At 49.8% G+C, this 20,452-nt stretch overlaps 2 protein-coding genes across 2 annotated transcripts in view; both read right to left on the bottom strand.

Moving 5' to 3' along the window:
- Positions 1–2,530, bottom strand: part of SCARF2 (scavenger receptor class F, member 2) — a 13,529-nt gene extending 10,999 nt beyond the window's left edge. The window contains exon 1 of the mRNA XM_008577528.1: positions 2,479–2,530. Coding sequence (XP_008575750.1) covers positions 2,479–2,530 — 52 coding nt within the window. The remainder of the gene's footprint in view (positions 1–2,478) is intronic.
- Positions 2,531–3,709: 1,179 nt separating this feature from the next.
- KLHL22 (kelch-like family member 22) overlaps positions 3,710–20,452 on the bottom strand; it is a 33,621-nt gene continuing 16,878 nt past the window's right edge. Inside the window, exons 5-7 of the mRNA XM_008577524.1 lie at positions 14,312–14,504; positions 7,288–7,521; positions 3,710–4,706 (exon numbers count right to left, since the gene is read on the bottom strand). Of these exons, the coding sequence (XP_008575746.1) occupies positions 4,341–4,706; positions 7,288–7,521; positions 14,312–14,504 (793 nt within the window). The 3' untranslated portion in view covers positions 3,710–4,340. The remainder of the gene's footprint in view (positions 4,707–7,287; positions 7,522–14,311; positions 14,505–20,452) is intronic.

Here is a 20,452-nt window from a genome sequence, read left to right as displayed (position 1 = left end):
GGCCAGGCAGCAGCGCCCGCCCCGCGCGCCAGACCCCACCCTCCAGCCCCGCCGCCGCCCCTCCGCGCGGCCCCCGCCTCCACGCGGCCGCTCGCAAACTTGGGGGCGAACTTGGAAGAGGCCCGCTGAGCGTTGGGGGAGGGAGGGTCGCGAGGGCCCGCCCGAGGAATCCCCGGTTCCCGCGCCTTTCTCTCCCCTCCCCAGACATTCACCGAGAAGCCGCCCCTGCACGCTCACTGCGCGGCCCGGCCCGGGGCGGGAGGCCCCAAGCCTCCCTTCCCGCACCTCGGAACCGGCCGGAGGAGGGTGGCCCCCAGACGGTCCAGGTCAAGGCTGCAAGCCGGCCTCTCAGCTCCCTCACGGAAAAGAGCTCGTAGTGGTGGAGTGTGCGGTCAACTCCTCCCGCGCACTCCGCTCGGTGCTATCAAAGAGTGCGAGCGGCGGATGGAGCAGGATGCTTGAGGCCTGCGGGTAGACTCGGCCTGGACCAGTGACTTAGTGGAAGAGGGTCTTCGTAAGGAGGGACGAGAGTTGCCGTGGAGGTAGAATGGCCCTGCCGTGGACTGTTCTAGAATGTGGAGGTCGTTGACAAGGGGTGAAAAGGGGTAGTGGAGCCTAGGAGACAGGTCTAAGACGGCTGTTGGGTCTCCAAAGGGAGAAGTTCAGAAGGTGGAGTCGGGACTGGAGACTGGGAACCCCTGCGTCAGGCGGCGCGGTTGGGGACAGCAGAACATTGAGAAGGTGTGGGAGGGGAACGAGATGGAGAATTACAGGGCGGGGGAGCAAAGAAGGAAGCAGAAGGGTGCCTGGTCCTCTGGAGGGGGCGCCCAGGACCGTGCAGCAGGGAGACTGGGCAGGAAGCACAAATGCCCCCTGTGGGCAGCCGGTCCCAGCAAGGATGTTTGTCTTTTGAGAACTTGTGAGCTGGTGGGAGGGCCTGAGTTGAGTACAGGCCAGAGGCTCTCTGAGGAGAATCTCTGAGAGGTATCTTTTCCTAGTTATTTGGAGGGCCCCACAGCTGCAGAGGGTGGGGCTGGAGAAGGGGGCTTGGATCAAGCCTGCCCACAGGCTGGCAGGCTTGTAGGGGTAGAGGGTGGGCCCCTCACTTAGCCCTGCTGGTGCTGCAGAGAGGCCAGAGCATTGGGTGGGGCCGGGCATCAGGCGGGTGGGCTGGAAGGGGAAATCGAACCAGTGCGGTCACAAATACAAACACTTCTCTGGGACAAGTAAACAGGCGAACCACTTCTGGGCAGCTCAAACTGGGCATAGCCCTGACCTCAGCAATGCCCTCCCAGTGCTTGGGCCACTCCCACAGGCACTCCTGCTGGCTACTGTCAACAGAGGCCAGCAGAGGTCCGTGTGGCTGTAGTGTCTGTCCCAGCCCAGTTCCCAGCTCTGGGCTGGAGAGGACACTCACCTCAGTGGGAACAAGTTCATGAACAGGCACTTCCAACTCCATCATCTTCTTTCCCCTTCCTCCGCCCTTGCTCCCCATCCCCATTCCCCACCTTTTGAAGGGCACCACCTGGACAATGCCCATCACCAGTACCTCCTAAATGTCTCCAATCTCTACCCCTCCGTGTGTGCCCCCCAGAGTAGTCTTTCTAATCTCGCATCTGGCTGCCCCGCACTGCCCTCAGGACAGGAACCATCCCAGCCTTGTCTCACTCAGACCCACGGCCCCCTGCATGGGTCTCATCACAGACACTTCGCAGTGGATGGAGACTGGGTGTCACGGGCAGGGCCTTCGTCTGTCCCAGCCACCACTGCACCCTTGCGGGATACTGAGAATTATGGGCAGAATGAAAGATGGTCCATGTGCCAGGCCTGGCTCCAGGTAAACATCAGGATGAAGAAGCCATGGGGTCACGGACACCCACAGACAACTGACCACCCCACAGGCAAACTGCAGGAGCCCAAATCCCAGCTGGCTAGTTCTGGCCACAGTGGCTTCCCAGAGGAGGTGGACCTTGAAGGGTGAAGAGGATTTGGCATAAAAGCAGGGCCTGAGAGAGCCTGGCCCTGCTGAACAGCCCAGGCTGGGCTGTCTAGGCCGGGCGCAGGAGGCGCAGCCACAAATGCTGAGCAGGGCCTGAGGCTCGAGAGTGGCAGGGCCTGAGGCTCAAGAGTGGCAGGGCCTGAGGCTCGAGAGTGGCAGGGCCAGCATGCCACCCAGCTCCCAGGACACTGCCAGGATGCTCTCAACCCCTCCCCAGGCTATGAAGGACTCAGTGGGCTCTCCCTCCCCACTGCAGACCAGAGGCCTCTTGCAAACCTGTGGCTGTGCCCGGTGGCTTGGGTGGAGAGAGTGCTAACAAGCTTGGGGTATATTGGAGAGTGATGGGGCATTTCTGGCACTCCTTTCCAGAAACCTCTGGGGTCTGCGGGAACTACTGCCCTGGCCTGTCAGGTGGTGGCAGAGACACAGAAAGTGCTGAGTCTGAGACTCACAGACTGGGGTCCCTACTCTGAGCTTACATTCTCGCACCTCACCCGTGGGAGCACAGATGACACCGGAGGGTGTGGCCATCCTGTCCCACTGAAAGTGACCCACAGGGGGTAAACACTGGGTTTGCCACCCTAAGTTGTCCGTGCATGATGTCACATTTCCTCAATGGTACCCAGGGCCCAGGACAATGAGGAACGTCACACACACACACACACACAGACAAAGCCTTCAGGGGTAGATGATACCTCTGCTCTCCAAAGTCCTTGGGTATCCAGAAAAGAGAGTCCAGAGGGACTCATAACCTGCCCCTGCTCCTCCCATCAAGTAGCATACAGGGCCTGTCCACTTTCCTTCTCTGACAAGGCAGCATCCAGAAGACCTGACTGTCCCCATGCTCTGCCCAATCTACCAGGAGAGGGCAGGGCCTTAATAAGTCACAGCCCTGTTTGCAGGGTGGCTTCCTGCAGGGAGGCCTCCAGTAGGAATTAACAGGTGCAGACCCTGCGGCAGGCAGGGGTGTGGTTTGTGTAGCCTGGAAGCTCAGCTTTGTGGCTTGGCTGGTGCTGGACCCTTAGCCCATGTATTTGGAGGCACGGGCTGTTTGGCGACCCCAAGAGGACTGGAAAAGCACCAGTAAAGGTGGGCAGGGGAAGGACCCATTTGCTGTGCCAGTGTGGCCCTTGAGAGAAGGTGCCTAAGGGTTACCTTGCAAGCCTTTAGGGAATACAGCTCCTTCCTCCCCACCACACCTCTGCTTCAGGAGATTGTGAGGAGCCAGGCACAGGCCAGTGGGGCTACCTCTCCCTCATCCAGAACTGTGACTCTGTGATGCCCCTCCCATGATGCTGCCTCCCTCCGCAGGTGCTCAGGCTCCCACTCCCCGACCCTCAGGCTGGGGCTTTACTTGAAGCCAAGAGATTTCTAACTAGAACTGGACTGAAATTCAAGGAGCCACCCTGGTTGGGAGAAGAGCTCTTCACCAGAGACGGGACTCAAGCAGGCTGGGCTACCACCTGTCCCCAGACTGTGGGGAGGGGTGGTGTCAGGTTTCCTGGTGATCGCCCTTTTAGCTTGGGGAGTTTATCGTGCTTCCCTCTCAAGGTGGGGTTGTGGCATCCCGGTGCCACTCAGCTCCTGGCCTCGACTCCCACGCCACAGCCTGTCCCCCTATGGCAGCTCTGACCCCAGAAACCCATGCTTCCTGGGGAAGCAGCTTGGACGTGCTGAGTGGGAAAGGAACTGAGGCTGTGGCCACAGGAAAACAGTTAACACTTTTTGTAAGATGCTTTATTTCATTTATTAACAACATGGGGTCAGAAAAACCCAGTGTAAGGGATATTGTTTTATCACCAGAACCAGTCCCAGGCAACCTTATGTATCTCTGCCCTCTCTGCCCCTTGGGAGCTCTCAATCCCTAACCCCTGGCTACTGGGCAGACGGTGGGCTCGGGGCTGCTCAGCCAGCCCCAGCCTGTTCATGGAAAGAGTGGTGCTATGTGCCTTGGCCTCCTTTGCCCAGACTGCCAGTTCTCAGGTCCTCCCTTTGGAGAACAAAACTTCTTGGCAGAGCAGGGACCAGACCTGAGGAGGGAGGGAGTAGGCCAGGACAGCTGGTGACACAAGCCCTCCAGGGCTCACTGAGGGGGACTGAAGCCTTTCAGGAGCGTTTCCCATTGTAACATAATCCACAGCATCTGCACAAGCCCCTCAAGCACCCGCGGCAGGCTGGCAAGGGGCTGATGTGAAAGAAGGGTGGCAGGAGCTGGTGAGCCATGGGTGCCGGGGGACAGACCCCCACACCCTGGAGTAAAGTGCCATGGCCCAGGCCGCCATGGCCTCACTGTCCTTGGAGCTCCTGCCACCCTTCGGTCTGACACCAGGCAACGGGAGCTCTAGTCCTCACTAGAGTTGTCAAACTCCTCCCAGTCAGACACACTCATCACCTCGGAAGCGAAGTCCGGGTCGGCCTGGCTGCGGTCGGGGGTCCCACGGGGTGGCTCGAGGAGCAGTGAACGGGGAAGGGTGAGCACACAGGCAGCCAGGCCCGAGATGGAGTTGTCCAGCTGGGGACCCTCCTCCCAGCAGTCCTTCTCCATGTCATAGATGTGCACATAGCCTATACGGCTGCCGCGATTGTGAGAGCGGCCACCCAGCACGTAGATCCTGTTGTCCAGCACAGCAATGCCAGGCTCGCCATGCCCCGCTGGGAGCGGGCAGACAGATGACCACTGCCCAGACGTGCAGCTGTAGCAGGCCACCTGCAAAGCCAAGGCCAGAGTAAAGCCTGGGCACCTGCTGGGACAGGGCTGCCAGCCCACCCCGGGCTGGATGACCAGAGCAGCTTCGGTCATCTGCCACTCTCAGACAGGCCCTGGACTTAACTGGCTTCCCAGAAGAATGGTACAGGGCCAGCACTGAAACATGCATGGACCAGAGATGGCCACGTCTGCAGCAGGCCCACCTCCAGACCCTTGCCGGAACAGCATTGCTCCCTCAGGCCTCACCTGGGCACAGGCCTTCCCCCATGCCACCCGGCTGTCAGCCAGTCTCTGGCCCCCGTGTGTGAGTGTCTCCCATCAGCATATTGTCATTTTCAATATTCTGAAGGTACTGCTTCTCTCCCCTTCACAAGACTGAAGTTGACAGAGGATGTGGTCCCCAGTAAACACCTTTACCTGCCCCAAGGCTGTGGGAAGGGGCAGCTAAAATGTGGAAGTAGTTACTTGCTGACTAATCATGACTATCACCATTCTCTTGTCTTCAAAATTATCTAAAACAGTAAACAAAGACGTGGAAAAGTGTTCAACCTACTAGTAATCCAAGGAATGCAAAAGCAAAATGTCAGGGACAAATTTTCAACTGTTAACTACCAACTACTTGTGGAAGAAAAATCACAATATCCAGTGCTGATGAAGGTGTGGTAAAGACATACTACTGTGTATCTGGCAATGTGTATTAAGAGCCACAAAAGTCGTATCTTCTTGGGCCGGCCCGGTGGCGCACTGCTACAGTGCACCGCTTGGGAGTGCGGCGGTGCTCCCGCCGAGGGTTCGGATCCCCCCACATACAGACCGGTTCCCACTCACTGGCTGAGCGAGGTGCGGGCGCAACACCGAGGGTTGCGATCCCGTTGCCGGTCCCGGTCCGGTACGGGTGCGACACTGAGGGTTGCGATCCCTTGCCGGACACGAAAAAAGACAAAAAGGAAAAAAAAAAAAAGTCGTATCTTCTTGACTGATTTTAGTTCTGTAGCTGTGGTAGGCAGAATAATGGCTCCCCAAAGATGCCCAGGCCCTAATCTCTGGAACCTGTAAATCTGTTACCTTACTTAGCAAAAAGGAATTTGCAGATGGAATTAAGGTTATGGATCTTGAGGTGGGACAGTTATCCTGGACTTTCTGGTGGACCCATCTAATGGCATGAGCCCTTAAAAGTGGGAGATTTGGTGAACTTGGCTATGAAAAATAAAGAAAAAAAAAGTGGAAGGGGAAAGCTAGACAGGAGATGAGAAGTAAGAACTCCACCTGCTGTTGCTGGCTTTGAAGACAAGGCAGCCCCAAGCCAGGGAAAGCAGTGACCTCTAGAAGCAGCTGACAGCCAGCAAGGAAACAGGGACTTAAGTCCTACAACCACCAGGGACCAAATTCTGCTAACAACCTAAGCACAGAGATAGATCCTTCCCTAGGGCCTCCACAAAGGAAACACACCCTGATGACACCCTGATGTTAGGCTGGTGAGACCCAGGCCAGACTTAAGACAGTAAGAATAAATTTACGTTAAGTAGCTAAATTTGTGGTGATCTGTACAGCAGCAATAGGAAACTAATATTCTGGCCCAGAGGTTCTTATTGCTGGAGGGCCCATTAAAACACAGATCACCGAGACCCACACCCAGAGCTTCCACATCAGCTGGTTTGGGAGGGGCCTGATAATCTGCATTCTTGATTCAGCGTTCCCACAGGATGTGGATGCTTTGGGCTGGGAACCACACTTTGAGACTCACTGTATGAACCTAAGGAAATAATTCAAAATACTTGAAAAAGCTCTACAATACAAATACAAGGGTACTTCAAAAAATTCATGGAAAAATAGAATTAAAAGATACTACTACTTTCTCCATGAACCTTTTGAAGACCCTTTGTATTACTCGTAATGTTATTTGGAATAGTTAAAATAGACCAAGCCAAATGATGCATCAGTCTGATAGAACACATCACAGTGGTGGTGGTGATGAAGACTGAGTGTTAAAACTGGAAAATGCCTGGGACAAATGTCAGTGATAAGCAGAATAGGATACTCTTTGACTATCATTAGGCAGAAACCATGCATAGGTAAAAAGACTGAAAGATAGTGATGCAGGGGCCCAATTATGAGTGTTTTTCCTCACCCTTCTCTCTTTTTTAAAGGTTGAGCAATGTAATGATATTAAGATTATAATGAAAGTCTCTGATAATAAAGAAGGCACAAGTGAAACTATTCTGTGTGATACTGTCACAGTAGACATGTCTTTATACATTTGCCCAAACCCATAGAATGTGGAACACCAAGAGCGAGCCCTAATGTGAAGTATGAACTTAGTGTGACAAAGAGGTGTCAAAGAAGGGCCATCGACTGGAATACATCCACCCCTCAAGCATGGCATGTCCACAGTGGGGGAGGGGCATGCAGGGAGGAGGACATATAGGAACTCTTTACCTTCCACTCAATTTTGCTGTGAATGTAAAACAGCTGCTCTAAAAAATAAAGTCTATTTAAATAAAAAGTACATGTTGCAATCACATTTTTCATCAATAACAACTGGAAGGGATGGAAATGATGTGGGTGGGTGGCCCCGGCTCACCTGGTGCACATCCCTCCTGTAGCCGGCATCATTGTTGCTGCCCCCGATCACATACAGCTTGTCCAAGAGAGTGGCCATGCCATGCCAGGCACGCCGCACGGGCCCATCAGCCAGGGTGTGCCAGGTGTTGCTGCCTGGGTCGTAGCAGTGTGTTTCCTTCAGGTAGTCCTCCCCTCTGCGGCCACAGGTAATGTACATCTTCCCCTCCAGCGTTGCGCCTGCGTGGGCGTATACCTGTGTGGAGCCACAAGAGAACTGGGTCAGGCTGGAAGGGGCAAGAGGGCAGTGAGGAAGGGTAGCCAGGCAGCCTCTCCTGAAGCCACTCACCACCCTACACCTGCCTGATGGGTTTCGTGGCTTCACCACTTCCCAGCTTCCTCCTCACATGCTCCCTGAATCCTCATCAGACATATTGTCCTAGTCATTGACCACTGATCTCTCTTCCCAATAGGAGATGCATCTATAGACCCAGAGATCAAATGTAATCTTTGTCTCTCCTTTGCCCCTAAAGGAAACATCTGCATAGGGGAACTGCAAGAAAATCAAAGCATCCTTTTCAGAGCCAGTCAGAAAGGCCACCGCACTCTGGGAACTGGTGACCCCTGTCAGTGGCCTCCGCCTCTCCCCCATTCCCACTAGCCAAGCAATCCTCCGGGCCTGCTGACCCCACTTTCCAAATCTGTGTGTAAACAGATATCCACTGATATGAAACTCATGATGTGGGGAGGAAAAGAGTGAGTCACAAAATCAGATACGAAGAACACTACCACTTTGGATGGGGTAGAGGTGAATACACCACCCTGCTCTTGATTCTGATCAACCTTTCACAGGCTTCCTACTCCCAATCCCACCTGCACCCCTCACCCTGGCCCCTCTGCCTCTAGGACCTACCCACTCACACCCAACAGGCCAACAGAAGGTCCCAAGGCAAGGCACAGTGTGTTTGGGGGGAAGAAGAGCCTCTTGGGGTGTGGAGGCTGTGGCACTGTGTCACAGGGGGGGATCGCTGACACTTAGGCCATGTGGTGGCACAACAGGAGGCTGGAGAGGTGAACAGAGCAACAGGCAGGACAAACACCAAGGGTCTGGGTCTTCTCCCATCAATGGCAGCAGTCTGGGGAGTTTTTTGGTTTTTTTTTTTTTTTTTTCATTTTGAAATAAGTGTAGATCCACATGTGGTTGGAAGAAATAATAGAGATCCCATTTACCCTACAGGCAGTTTCCCCCAGAGGCAAAGGACTGTGTAACTATATTACAGTACCACAGTCAGGATACTGACATTGATTCAACCACAGAACGTTTTCACTAGTATCCCCTATGTTGCCCTTTTATAGTTGCGCCTGCTTCCCGCCTGCCCCAAACCGCCTCCTTAATCCCTGGCAACCACCAATCTCTCCTCCATTTCTACAATTTTGTCACTTCGAGAGTGTTAGATGAATAAAACCAGTATATAACCTTTTGAGATTGGCTTTCCACAACAATCAGGTTCTTCCTTGTACCAACAACTGGTTCTCTTTTTATTGCTAAGCAGTATTCCACATGTGTCTACCTACCACAGTTTGTTCGACCATTCACCTGTTGAAGGACACTTGATTTGTTCCTAGTTTCTGGCCATTACCAATAAAGCTGCTAAATATTTGTATACAGAGAAGTTTTCATGTTTCTGGGACAAATACCCAGGATGGCAAGTGCTGGGTCACATGGTAGTTGAAAGAAATTGCCAAACTCTTCCAGAGTGGCTCTGCCATTTTACATTCCCACCAGCAAAGCAGGAGCGATTCCTGTGGTGCAAGAGCTGCACAAACTCTGCAGTGTTATGCTGACAAGGGAAGAAAGCTTACTTCCAGTTATATGGCTACAGGCAGTGGCCTAAGGGTATATCCAAACTGCTGCCTCAGGTTTAATCTTTTCTTTTTAAAAGATGACTGGTAAGGGGATCTCAACCCTTGACTTGGTGGTGTCAGCACCACGCTCACCCAGTGAGCTAACCGGCCATCCCTATATGGGATCTTAACCTGTGGCCTTGGTGTTATCAGCACCACAGTCTCCCGAGTGAGCCACAGGCCGGCCCTAATTTTTTCTTAATACTACGAAAAACCTTGCTGGGATTTTGATGGGAATACCAAATTCTTGTTTTAATACTGTATTAATATCAGGAATACTGTATGAGTAAGGAAAACTGTATTAATATCTGTATATGAATTGGGCAAGAACTGACACTGTTACTATTTGAGTCTTCCAATCCATGGACGTGGTCTGTCTCTTCATCAGTTTACACCTTTTATTTTTCATCAGCATTTTATAATTTTCAGCACACAAATCCTGTACAGGTTTTGTTAGATTTATACCTAAGCCTTTTATTTACTTGAGAAATTTTAAACTGTATTGTATTTTTAATTTCAGTGTCCACATGTTTATTGCTAGTACATAGAAATATAATTGATTTTTGTATGTTTATCTTGTATCCTGCAAGCTTGCTGAGCTCACTTTTTAGTGCATTTTTTTGTAGATTCCTTTAGATTTTTGACAATTACATCATCTAAAAATAAGGTCAGCTTTGTTCCTTCCTTTTCAGTTTCTGTATGTCCTTATTTTCTTTTCTTGCCTTATTTCACTGGCTAGAACTTCTAGGATTATGTTGAATAAGATTTAAGTGAGAATAGATATCCTTGCCTTGTTCCCAATCTTAAGGGAAAAGCATTTGATTCAATCTTCTTTGTAGGTGTTCTTCATCAAGTTGAAGAAATTCCTCTCTATAATTATTTTTTGAGACTTTGATCATGAATGGATTCTAAATATTGTCAAATGCTTTTTCTGCGTTGACTGATGTGGTCATGTGATTCTTCTCTAGCTTGTTAATATGGTGAATTACACCGACTGAATTTCAAATACTGAACCAGCCTCACATCTCTGTAATCAACCCCATTTGGTCATGATATTCTATTTTGTTTCGTTTGTGCTAATTCTGTTTGCTAATATTTCTTAAGGATACTCAGGTCTATATTTATGAGGAATTAGTTGTTTTTTCTTTTGGTACTGTCTTTGTCTGATTTTGGTATCAGGGTAATATTAACTTCATAAGATGAATGGGGAAGTATTCCCTCCTCTTTTATTTTCTGGAAAAAATTTTGTATGTGTTAATTTGTCTTTAAGAGTTTAGTAGTATTATCTATTTAAACCACTGGGACCTGGACATTACTTTTTGGGAAGTTCAATTTCCTTACCAGGTATAGGTCTATTCTAATTACCTATTTGTACTGAGTTGTGGTAGGTTGTGTTTTTTGAGAAATTGATCCATTACATCTAAGTTGTCAGATTTACATCTGTAGATTTGTTGGTACTATTCCATTATCCTTTTCATGTCTGCAGGGTTTGAAGTGATGTCTCCTGTTTTATTCCTGAGATTTTTAATGGTATCTTCTTTTTCTTTGTCAGTCTTGCTAGAGGTTTGTCAATTTTATTCATCTTCTGAAAGAACCAGTTCTTTGTTTCATTTATTTTCTCTATTGTTTGTTTGCTTTTAAATTCATTGATTTCCACTCTATTATTTATTTTCTTCTGCTTGCTTTGGGTTTATTTTGCTTTTCTTCTGTGGGTTCTTTAAATGGGAGCTTAGATTATTGATTTAAGATTTTTCCTCTTCCCTAATGTATGTTTTTAGTGCTGCAAATTTCCTTCTCAGCACAACTTTAACTGTGTCCCACAAATTTTGACATGCAGTCTTCATTTTCATTCAGTTCAAGGCATTTTTATTAATTCCTTTTGACCCATGGATTTTTTAGGAGTGTGTTATTTAGCTTCCAAGCATTTGGAGATTTTCCTGTTATCTTTCTGCTAGTGATTTTTAGTTTCAGCCCGTTTTGGTCCAAGAACACACTACATGATTTCAGCTCTTATACATTTGTTGAAGTCTGCTTCCCATGGGTGTTTCCAGGTGACAGCCTCTTTAGTTCTGAGATATATAAAGCACAACGAAAACCAAGGAAACATAGGACCATGTTGTTCCTCAGACCCCACGACCCCCAGCCGGCCTGCCTTCTGCCTACTTTACAAGGTCTTATGTTTATTTTACATATAATGTCTAGAGTTTTGAGTTGTACTTAGTGGGAGCGATAGGGAAGAATACATCTTCCTGGAAGCACAAGTTCTTTGGGGAAGTTTTTAAACAAAAAGAAAAGGGATACCCTGCAGACACCTCCTTTCTCTCATCTAGAAGCCCAGAAAGGCAAAACTTGACTTTGGGCCAAGCCTGTGACCAGAGGACTCTGCCTGCTGCTGCAGCAGGGAGTTCACAGGCTGTTGGGGACGTGTCAGTAACCAGTGCTTAATGATGCCACGCTGGTGAGACTCGGCATTTCAGGAGTCCCTGAGAACACAGGTGAGTGAATGTGACAAATGGATGAGGCCATGTGACAGCCTTTTCTCCCTTGGCCAATCACTAGGTCTGAGTGTGAGTTCTGAGCTGGCAAGGTGGGCCCGCGCCTCCAGTCCTTGCAGACACCCTAAAGACTTCCTATGATGGCTGCACACCTGCCTTCTCCAGGACCTGCAGACCTCCCATCTCCGTACTCTGGCTGCTCTTCCACTGACTGACCTTTCACTGTCCCTGTTCCCCCAAGCTGATCACAACCACTCCCACAACCAGAGGACCCTCATGTGCTGCCAAATCCTCCACATTTCTATTTCTAGTCTGCCCACTCCCCTGAGTTTCAGACTTCTGATGTTAAAGTGATGTGTCCCTGGCGTCTCATGTTGCTCGTTTTAGAGCAAAAAATAGGTTTACTCCCAAACCTATTTATTTTTTCTCTTGGTGCGTGGCCTATCCACCAATCCACACCTTGAGCCTGGGCATCTTTGATGATCTAGCCCCTCTCTTTCCCCAACATTTGATCCATCAGTAAGTCTGGTCACTTTACCTCCCAACTGCATCCTAAATACACCCATTTCCCTCTATCTCCACAACTTCTGCCCTGGCACAGGCCACCATCGCCATCTGCCTTGACCACACAATGGCCCAGGGACTGCACTCCTTGCTTCTGCTCTTGCTCCTCTTCACAAGCACTCCATATGCTTCCCCTCCCTCTCAGGAACTGTGAACCCCCCTCTCCTGTCCTGGAAGGCCCTTCCTCTCTCTGCAAATGGCTGCCTGTCTTCCTTTAGGCCTTGGTCTAATTGACATCTCCTCAGATGGATCTTCCTTAAACAGTCCATCTAGAACCGTCCTGCCAGAGCTCCCTCCCTGGAAATCCTTCAGTTCAGTGCCCCCTTTGTTTCCTCTACTGCACTTACCACAACCACTTTACTGACTTGTTTGGTGGTTAAGAAAGTTCTCTCCTGCAAGGTTGTAAACACCATGGCGGGGGAGGTCTTTGCCATTTCTTGTCATAACTGGATCTCCAGGATTTGGTACATGGCGCTTAGTAGTTGTGGAAGGAATGAATGCATGCAGGAAAGAAGGAACACTGGCAGCCAGAGTGCAGCTGATTAAAGGCCAAGGCTGCCCCTCTGTGGCCAAGCTGAAGAACTGCGGCTTCCCCAGCAGCCCCAGACAAAGAACCACTCAAGCCCCTCCCCCAATGGCTCAGGATGTAACCCCTTCACACCCTCCTGACTCCTGGAATGGAATCCAGGAGCCCTCCTCGTCCGACAGGTCTCAAGGACCCCCTGATCTCTTCCATGCAAAATCTGTTCCTTTCTCCAGGATGGGGATAGGAATAGGAAACGTCCCTCCAAAGAAGCTTCCTTCCCCTGTAGAAGCTGAGGTGCAAGAAATAGGCCACAGCTCACAGCAGCATGTGAGGAATACATGTGGGCTATGTGAGGGACTAAGGTGGAGATGAGCAAGACCCATCAGAGAGCCCCTACCCCCTAGTCTCCTGAGGTCAAGGTCTAAGTCCCCGGGGAGTTTGGGGAAGGGTGAGATATAAAAATGGCAGGCAGTGGAAAAAGGTTCACAAAGACCAGAGCTCTGGCCACGGTCAAGAGATAGTGCGGGCAGAGCCTGGGACACAGCCCACCCATGTGGCCTCCACACCATCCTCTGCATCTGGGGTGCTTGGGGATCTCCAAAGCAATGCCCCTACTAGCAGGGTGCATATGCTGTTCTCAGAGGCTGGGACTCAGGAAGTGGGGGGCCAGCAAGGCCTCCTCCCCTGGGATCCTGTCTGGTTTTTGGGCCAGATCTGAATACCCCAAAGCCATAGGATTTTAGAGAGGCACCTCCCCAAAGCCTCACCTTTGCATAATGAATGTAATTTTAAACATCTTCAAACTGGAATAAACCAGGGTATTATCCAGAATTTTTTTTTTTTTTTTTTTTAAAGATGACCAGTAAGGGGATCTTAACCCTTGACTCGGTGTTGTCAGCATCACGCTCTCCCAAGTGAGCTAAGTGGCCATCCCTATATAGGGATCCAAACCTGTGGCCTTGGTGTTATCAGCACCATACTCTCCTGAGTGAGCCATGGGCTGGCCCTAGGATTTATATATATATGAAATATAAAACCTTTCAAAAGGATTTTTTGGCTTCTGAAGGCCCGGTCCTCCAGGGGGTCTGTGGGGAGAAGTCCCAGGATAGGCCTGTGAGCTGAGCTGCTGAGAGCCTCCTCTCTTTCAGGGTTCCTCCTGCTTAACATTTTTGGAAATGTGCCAGCTCATCCCAGCTGTGATAAGGGACAGACAGAGGGAAGGTTTCTGTCTACTCTGAACTACGGGGTTAAAGCAGCTTACTGGGTAATGGTAGTGGGACAAGGTCTCAGCATGTGAGACTCAAGAAGGAGGTACAATTCCAGGGAATCGGGTCTGGGTGCTCAATGCACCCTCTTCCCAGGTAGCTTGGCTAAATGTCAGGGGACCCCCATCAACACACTAAGTGCAGGGTCATTGGAGGGACATGGACTCTGGTCACTGGGCCTGGTTCCCCAACCTGGGACTGACACTAGCCTTCATACCTGGGCTTTTCACTCTGCACACCCCAGGGAAAAAATATCAGGCAGAAGAGGCCCCTCTTGGAGGGTTTCCTTACCTCCCTCTTGAGCGGGGCTACATAGGCCCAGGAGTTGGAAGTGGGGTCATAGCGCTCCACAGCATTCAGGTCGTTGTGGTAGTCACGGCCTGCCACAGCGTAGATGTACCTGCCCACAACACACACGCACAGGTCGGCATGCTCCTGCTGCAAGGACTGGATCTGGAACCAGCGGTTGTGCCGCGGGTCATACCTTTGAGGGGACATGAGGACAGCACATCACTAACCAGGTGAGGAGCCTGCCCTGCAGGCCTGCACCTCCTGCTCCAGCCGTTTTCCCTCCTTCACAGCCCAGCTGGAACCCTCCCTGCATGCTCAGGCACACTCTACACACAGTGCCCGTTGCACCCTCAGCCTTGTTGTCATTCAGCATGCACCAGGCTTCCACCACCCCCTTTGGCACCTGACTTAACTGTTCTGCCAATGGTCCCCACGGCATTTCTGACCTCCCCAACTGGGGGAGTCCTCTCCACTCAAGGTCTCCCTCTCTGCAGAAGTGGGAATGCTAACTCCCACCCTGGACTATAGGCACAGCATGAGCGCAGGGTCCTGTGAGATTCCAGGGACCCTCATGGGAAAAAAGATGACCAGCTGGCTGCAGCAGGCCCACGAGGCTGGGCTGAATTGAGGCCACCTGGGAGAGCAGTCTGCAACATTGAGCAGCCCAGGTCTGTGGGGAAGGGAAGGGGATGAGGGAAAGGAGGGAGGGAACTGTGTTGAGCCCCTCAAGCACTGTTACTGCAGCTCATTCTCCTGACATCAGAGCCACCTCACACCCCTTTCATGGGAGATGCACCTGTCCCCCAAGTCACAGCCCTTCATAAAAAAGTCTAGTCCCCTGGGCCGGCCCGGTGGCACACTGGAGAGTGCGCCACTTGTGAGCGCGGTGGCACTCCCGCCGAGGGTTCGGATCCCATGTGGAGACCGGTTCCCGCTCACTGGCTGAGCACAGTGCGGGCGCAACACTGAGGGTTGCGATCCCGTTGCCGGTCCCCAGTACGGGCGTGACACCGAGGGTTGCGATCCCGTTACCGGTCAGTAAAAAAGACAAAAAGGAAAAAAAAAAAAGTCCAGTCCCCAAGCAACAGGCATAATTCTTCACTCCTACACAAAGCCAGCCGTGCCCCCTCAGGCCGCCCCTCCCCTGCCTTTGCTGTGGCCCTTCTTCTGCCTTCACAGGGCTTCCGATTCTCCACCCAGAGTGATCTCAGCCACACAGGACTATGAACCATCACCCATTGCTTTCTCCTGCACTTTGGACCCACAATGCAAACGCCTCCCAGCCATCTCCACCTGGCCACTCACCTGTCCTCAGTGGAACCTTGCTCCCCAATCCATTGCTCTCATCCACACCAGCAAAGCCCCTGCTCACACACCAAAATCCAAATGCCTGAGCCCAGCACCTGAGGGCCTTCAGAGTCCAAGTCCACACCTGTCTTTCCAGCACCCCCCATCCTAGGCTCACTTCCTGGGGGTCCCCACTGCCCCTTCCCTCTCTCTCTGTGCCCCAGGCCTGCCATTCTGCCAGTCCCACATGAAGCACAAAGATGGGTGTGCTGTTTGGGTGAACACAAATGAGCAGAGCCACAAGGGGCCAGGATCCCATGAGCCCAAATCCCGCACTCTTTCCCCCACCTACATTTCTGGCCCTTTCCCCTGGGAAAACCACCCAGGCACCAACATCTGACCAGCTCTGGCTTCTGAAGTCTCCCTGCCCCACAGCCCATGGATAGTTATAGCCTCTTTCAGGCAAGTGTTTTTATTTTTCCAGAGTAAGATCAATTCCAAAGAGAACAAGTCTACCCTCAACTGGCTCATAAGACAGTAAACAAAGTTTTCCTTGGCCTGTGCCCTGTATTGGTCAGTGGAAAGATCAGTTTCATACTTCACCCCAAGGCACAAGTTAGACACAGTCTACAACTGCTTGTTCCTGACCCTGCCACTGGGCCAGCCCCTCACCAGCCAGGAATACAGGAAACAGGTGCCTCAAGAGGCAGGGCCAACAGGAGAGCAAACACGCACCTGGTTTGCATCCTGGCTCTGCCCCTGTCTAGCTGGGCATACCTGGGTGTTCGTTTTAATCTCTTGGTGTTCACTCAGTCTCTGCACCTGTCCACTGGGTGATATCACTTGCCTAGAAAAGCTACCAAGGGCTGGCCAGTTAGATCAGTGGGTTACAGCGTGATGCCGATAACATCAAGGTCCAGAGTTTGATCCCTGTACTGGCCAGCCACCAAAAAAGAAAGAAAGAAAGAAGAACTACCAAGAGGGATTGTAAAGAACATCAACATCAAGCATAAAAAGGGTCCTTGCTAACTTGTGGGGCATCCATAAAGGACCAGGGTTCATTTCTGTATTCCTAGACCTTAGCACAGCATCTGGCTCACGGTGCTCTAAAAATCTTTCATACTCTCTGCTGGGTGAAGAAAACAAAGGAGTAAGACTACCAGCAATGAAATCATTCATTCACTCTACAAATATTCACTGGCCCCCAACGTGTATGTGGCACAGTACTCAGTGCTGGGACTCCACAGGAAAACTTGAGAGGCCAGGGCCCTGCCTTCCACTGTAGAATGGGAAACAGGCTAAACAGAGCATACAAGTGCTCAATATAATGACAGATACCACACAGAAAAAAAGTGAGGTAAGGAGAGAGATCTATTGGTCAGCGGAGGCTAGGGAGGGCAGTGCTCTCTTCTGACCACCAGGAAAGACCTTCTGAGAAGGTGGCATCTGAGACCTGAATGACTGGGTACAAGCCGAAGGAAGGTCTGGCTGGGGATGGGCTGTCCGGCTTGGGGCACAGAGCTCACAGAGGCCTGTCAACTGACAGGATGGCACCATTCACTGCCATTCCTGAGCACTAAGTTCCTTTATGCACATGTCTCATGGCTCCATTTTGAGTCTAGCCCAAATTAGCATCTGCTTCTCCCACCAGAGTGAGACAAGTCCCTGGGACACTTCTGCTTGCTTCCTTCTGGTATCCTGCCCTCACAACTTCTTCGCCAAGTTCATCTGGATTTTGTGACTTCAGATTTAAGGAAACACACACACTGACACCATACATCAGTAAGTTAGATATAACCAAAGTTTCACTGACTTCTTATTTCCCTACTGTATCCTGTATCCCACCTCTTGCTCTTCATTGGGTTAATTTTTCACTTTGTCAGAATAAATCCTCGAGTAATATTTTTTCTAATAAAAATAAGCATTATTATTTCATATAAAGATATAAGCAGTTTCAGTCACCACTATGGACTGAATGTCACTATGGACTGAGTGTCCCTCCAAAATTCACATGTTGAAGCTCTAACGCCCAATGTGATTATATTAGGAAGTGGGGCCTTTGGGAGGTGATTAGGTCATAAGGGTAGAGCCCCATGATAGGCCTATTACCCTTATGAGAAGAAGAGACTAGAACTCTCTGTCTACCATGTGAGGACACAGCAAGAAAGGGCCCTCACCAGGACTGAATCAGCAGACACCAAGATCTTGTGCTTCCCAGCATCCAGACTATGAGAAATAAATGCTTGTTGTTTAAGCCATCCATGGTATTTGATATAGCAGCCTGAACTAAAATAGTCACTTTAATCTAGATTTTGGATCATCCTACTGAAAACTCAGAAGTGAAATCTAGAGTTGGTACAAAACTGTTCTGAAATCCTTGTTAAGTTTAATAGCTTTTTTTCTTCTGTATTTCCATGACTTAAGCATTTCCATGACTATTAATGTTTTAAAGTCTATGAAATTTTTTAAAAATTTAAATGTAGTTTAATATATTAACAGCCATGGACATACCTAAGGAAAATACCAAATTATTATTTTATCTTTTTTTACGGGATCCAAACTCTTGACCTTGGAATTATCACCAAATTATTATTTTCAGTAGGGTCAGGGCACATGGCAGCATGGGAGCAGCTAGTACTAGGTACAGCATGCAGTTGGTGTTCAGTAGCCCATAGGGCTATATTTATGAAAAAGGTACAAAGAACAATGTGGGATATATAGATGCATCAAAGAAAGAATAACAAAGAAACAGTGGTATCTTGGAGTCAAATACAATGTGCTCCAAGAGAGATAACTTTTTACATGCAATTTCTTTCCGTATCAATCAATGCTTGCTTTAAGATACGACCTGGTAAGTACCTAAGTCCTCAAAATGCAAACTCTAATTTACTACAAAATCTTGTTTTCTTATACCCTGTGAGCCTATAAGTTCTAACACTGGGGAACTATCAAAGAAGTAAGGGGAGAAAGAACCAAACTTTAGAACATTCAAATAAGGAGATTCACCAAGAAGTTTTGGGTCCACTGGGAGATTAATGAAACTTTCATTCTGTAGAGATGACAGATCCCAGGGTTAACTGGCAGGCAAGGCATGGTCCTCCCTGTGTACACCCTGTGAGTGCCTAACTTTGCCATTGTGAGCCAATCCCCAGACTGGAGTTTGAGACTGTGGTTATTGATTTCAGGGGCTAATATTAGCATCTTCCAGAGTTCAGCTTTGGTCTCACAGCACATATTCACAAAAGGGAAATTTAGTTCACTGTCTCTAGTGAAACTGAGGTCAATGGCCCCCAACAAGAGGATAGAGTACATAGGCAGGAAGAGTCCCCAGCTGTCACCTCCAGAAACAGCCCTGTGGAAAAGCATCGCCTTCTCTGGGCACATAGCCACCTCCACTTTCTGCTGAGGGCCAGAGGCCAGAACACTCTGGAAAGATCTGCTTTGCAGGTCTGTGGGCTGATCTCAACAGGGAGGTCTGGCCTAGGTCCCCCAACTGGGAAACTGAGCCCCCTAAAAATGAGGCTTTGAGGCTTGGCCAGAAGGAAGCCTGAACCTAGTGTGGCCACACCCACCGAGAACAGGTTTGGTTAGGGAGGAAATGAAGGTAGTTGTTTCCTCCTTTCTGAATTCTGCCCTTTCTCATACTTAACCACAACATGTTATTGTCAATCTTTGTTTGAGTCTTGATCAACAAAGGTGATCGCTTTCTGGAACCAGGAGAGCAGAGGTGTTCAAAGAAGAGCCATCTCCTCCTTGGTTAGGATCACCATGTTTGATTCCAAGTGGCCTGGCTTTTTGTTGCTTATAACATTATCTAAAACTGGGTAATTTATAAAGAAATAGAATTTATTTCTTATAGTTTTGAAGGTCACTTCCACATTTTCAGGCATTTGTTATAAGCAACACAACATCCCAATTCTTGGTACCAATTTTCTGTATTAGCCTGTTTTGGCTGCTTATAACAGAATACCCAAAACTGGACAATTTATAAAGAAACAGATTTAATTCTTAGTTTCAGAGGCTGGGAGGTCCAAAGGCCAGAAAACACATCTGGTGAAGGTTCTTGGTGGTGAGACTCTACAGTGACACAGGGTATAACATAGGAAATGGCTAAGCAAGAGAGAACTAACCTCCTCACTTGCTCTCCTTTTAAAGCCACTGAACCTTGCCCATCATCATCCATTAAACCATCAATGGATTAATACATTCACTAGGGTACAGTGCTTACAACCTAATTACTTCTTAAAGGTCTCACCTTTCAATTACCATAATAGGACTTCCCACCCTCTTAACATGGGTACAGTGGGGATTAAGTTTCTAACACATGAAACTTTGAGGGACACATTCAACCCACAGCACCACCCTTACCTCAGAAGACAGAAACATAAACAGGGCTTGTTTAGCACCTAGCTCACAGCTGCCAGAAGCAGCTGGCAATCTCTCAGCAGTGCCATCTTTCAGCATGCAGGATGGGGAGACGTCCCACATGCGCCAAGGCACAGTGGAGGGGCCCCTGGAAGTATAACGGTAGCTGAGGCTGCAGGGACTTGACCTACTGTCCCTTGCTCTGCCCAAAGCAATGGACTTGTGAGATCATAGCCTAATTGACTGAAAGAGCTGGAATCATCCTACAGATCAACAGCAGTCCACAAACCCCACTCTGGGAACACTACCTCTTCTGGGGGACCTTATGCCCTGACTACAGGGCTGAGTGGGGGAAATTTAGCAGGAAGCTCAGTGATGCTTGTTGGCCTCTACCACTCCCCTGGGCTGAGGACTGCTCACTTGGGCGTGGCAGCAGGAAGCTGTCCTCTGCCACGGGCTGGTGGTTCAGAGAGAAGAAAGAAAAGCAGA

The sequence above is a fragment of the Galeopterus variegatus genome, unplaced genomic scaffold (assembly GCF_000696425.1).
Source record: "Galeopterus variegatus unplaced genomic scaffold, G_variegatus-3.0.2 Scaffold1527, whole genome shotgun sequence".
Lineage (NCBI taxonomy): Eukaryota > Metazoa > Chordata > Mammalia > Dermoptera > Cynocephalidae > Galeopterus > Galeopterus variegatus.
The sequence above is the reverse complement of the archived record's forward strand: the minus strand, read 5'-3'. Positions and strand labels throughout refer to the sequence as shown.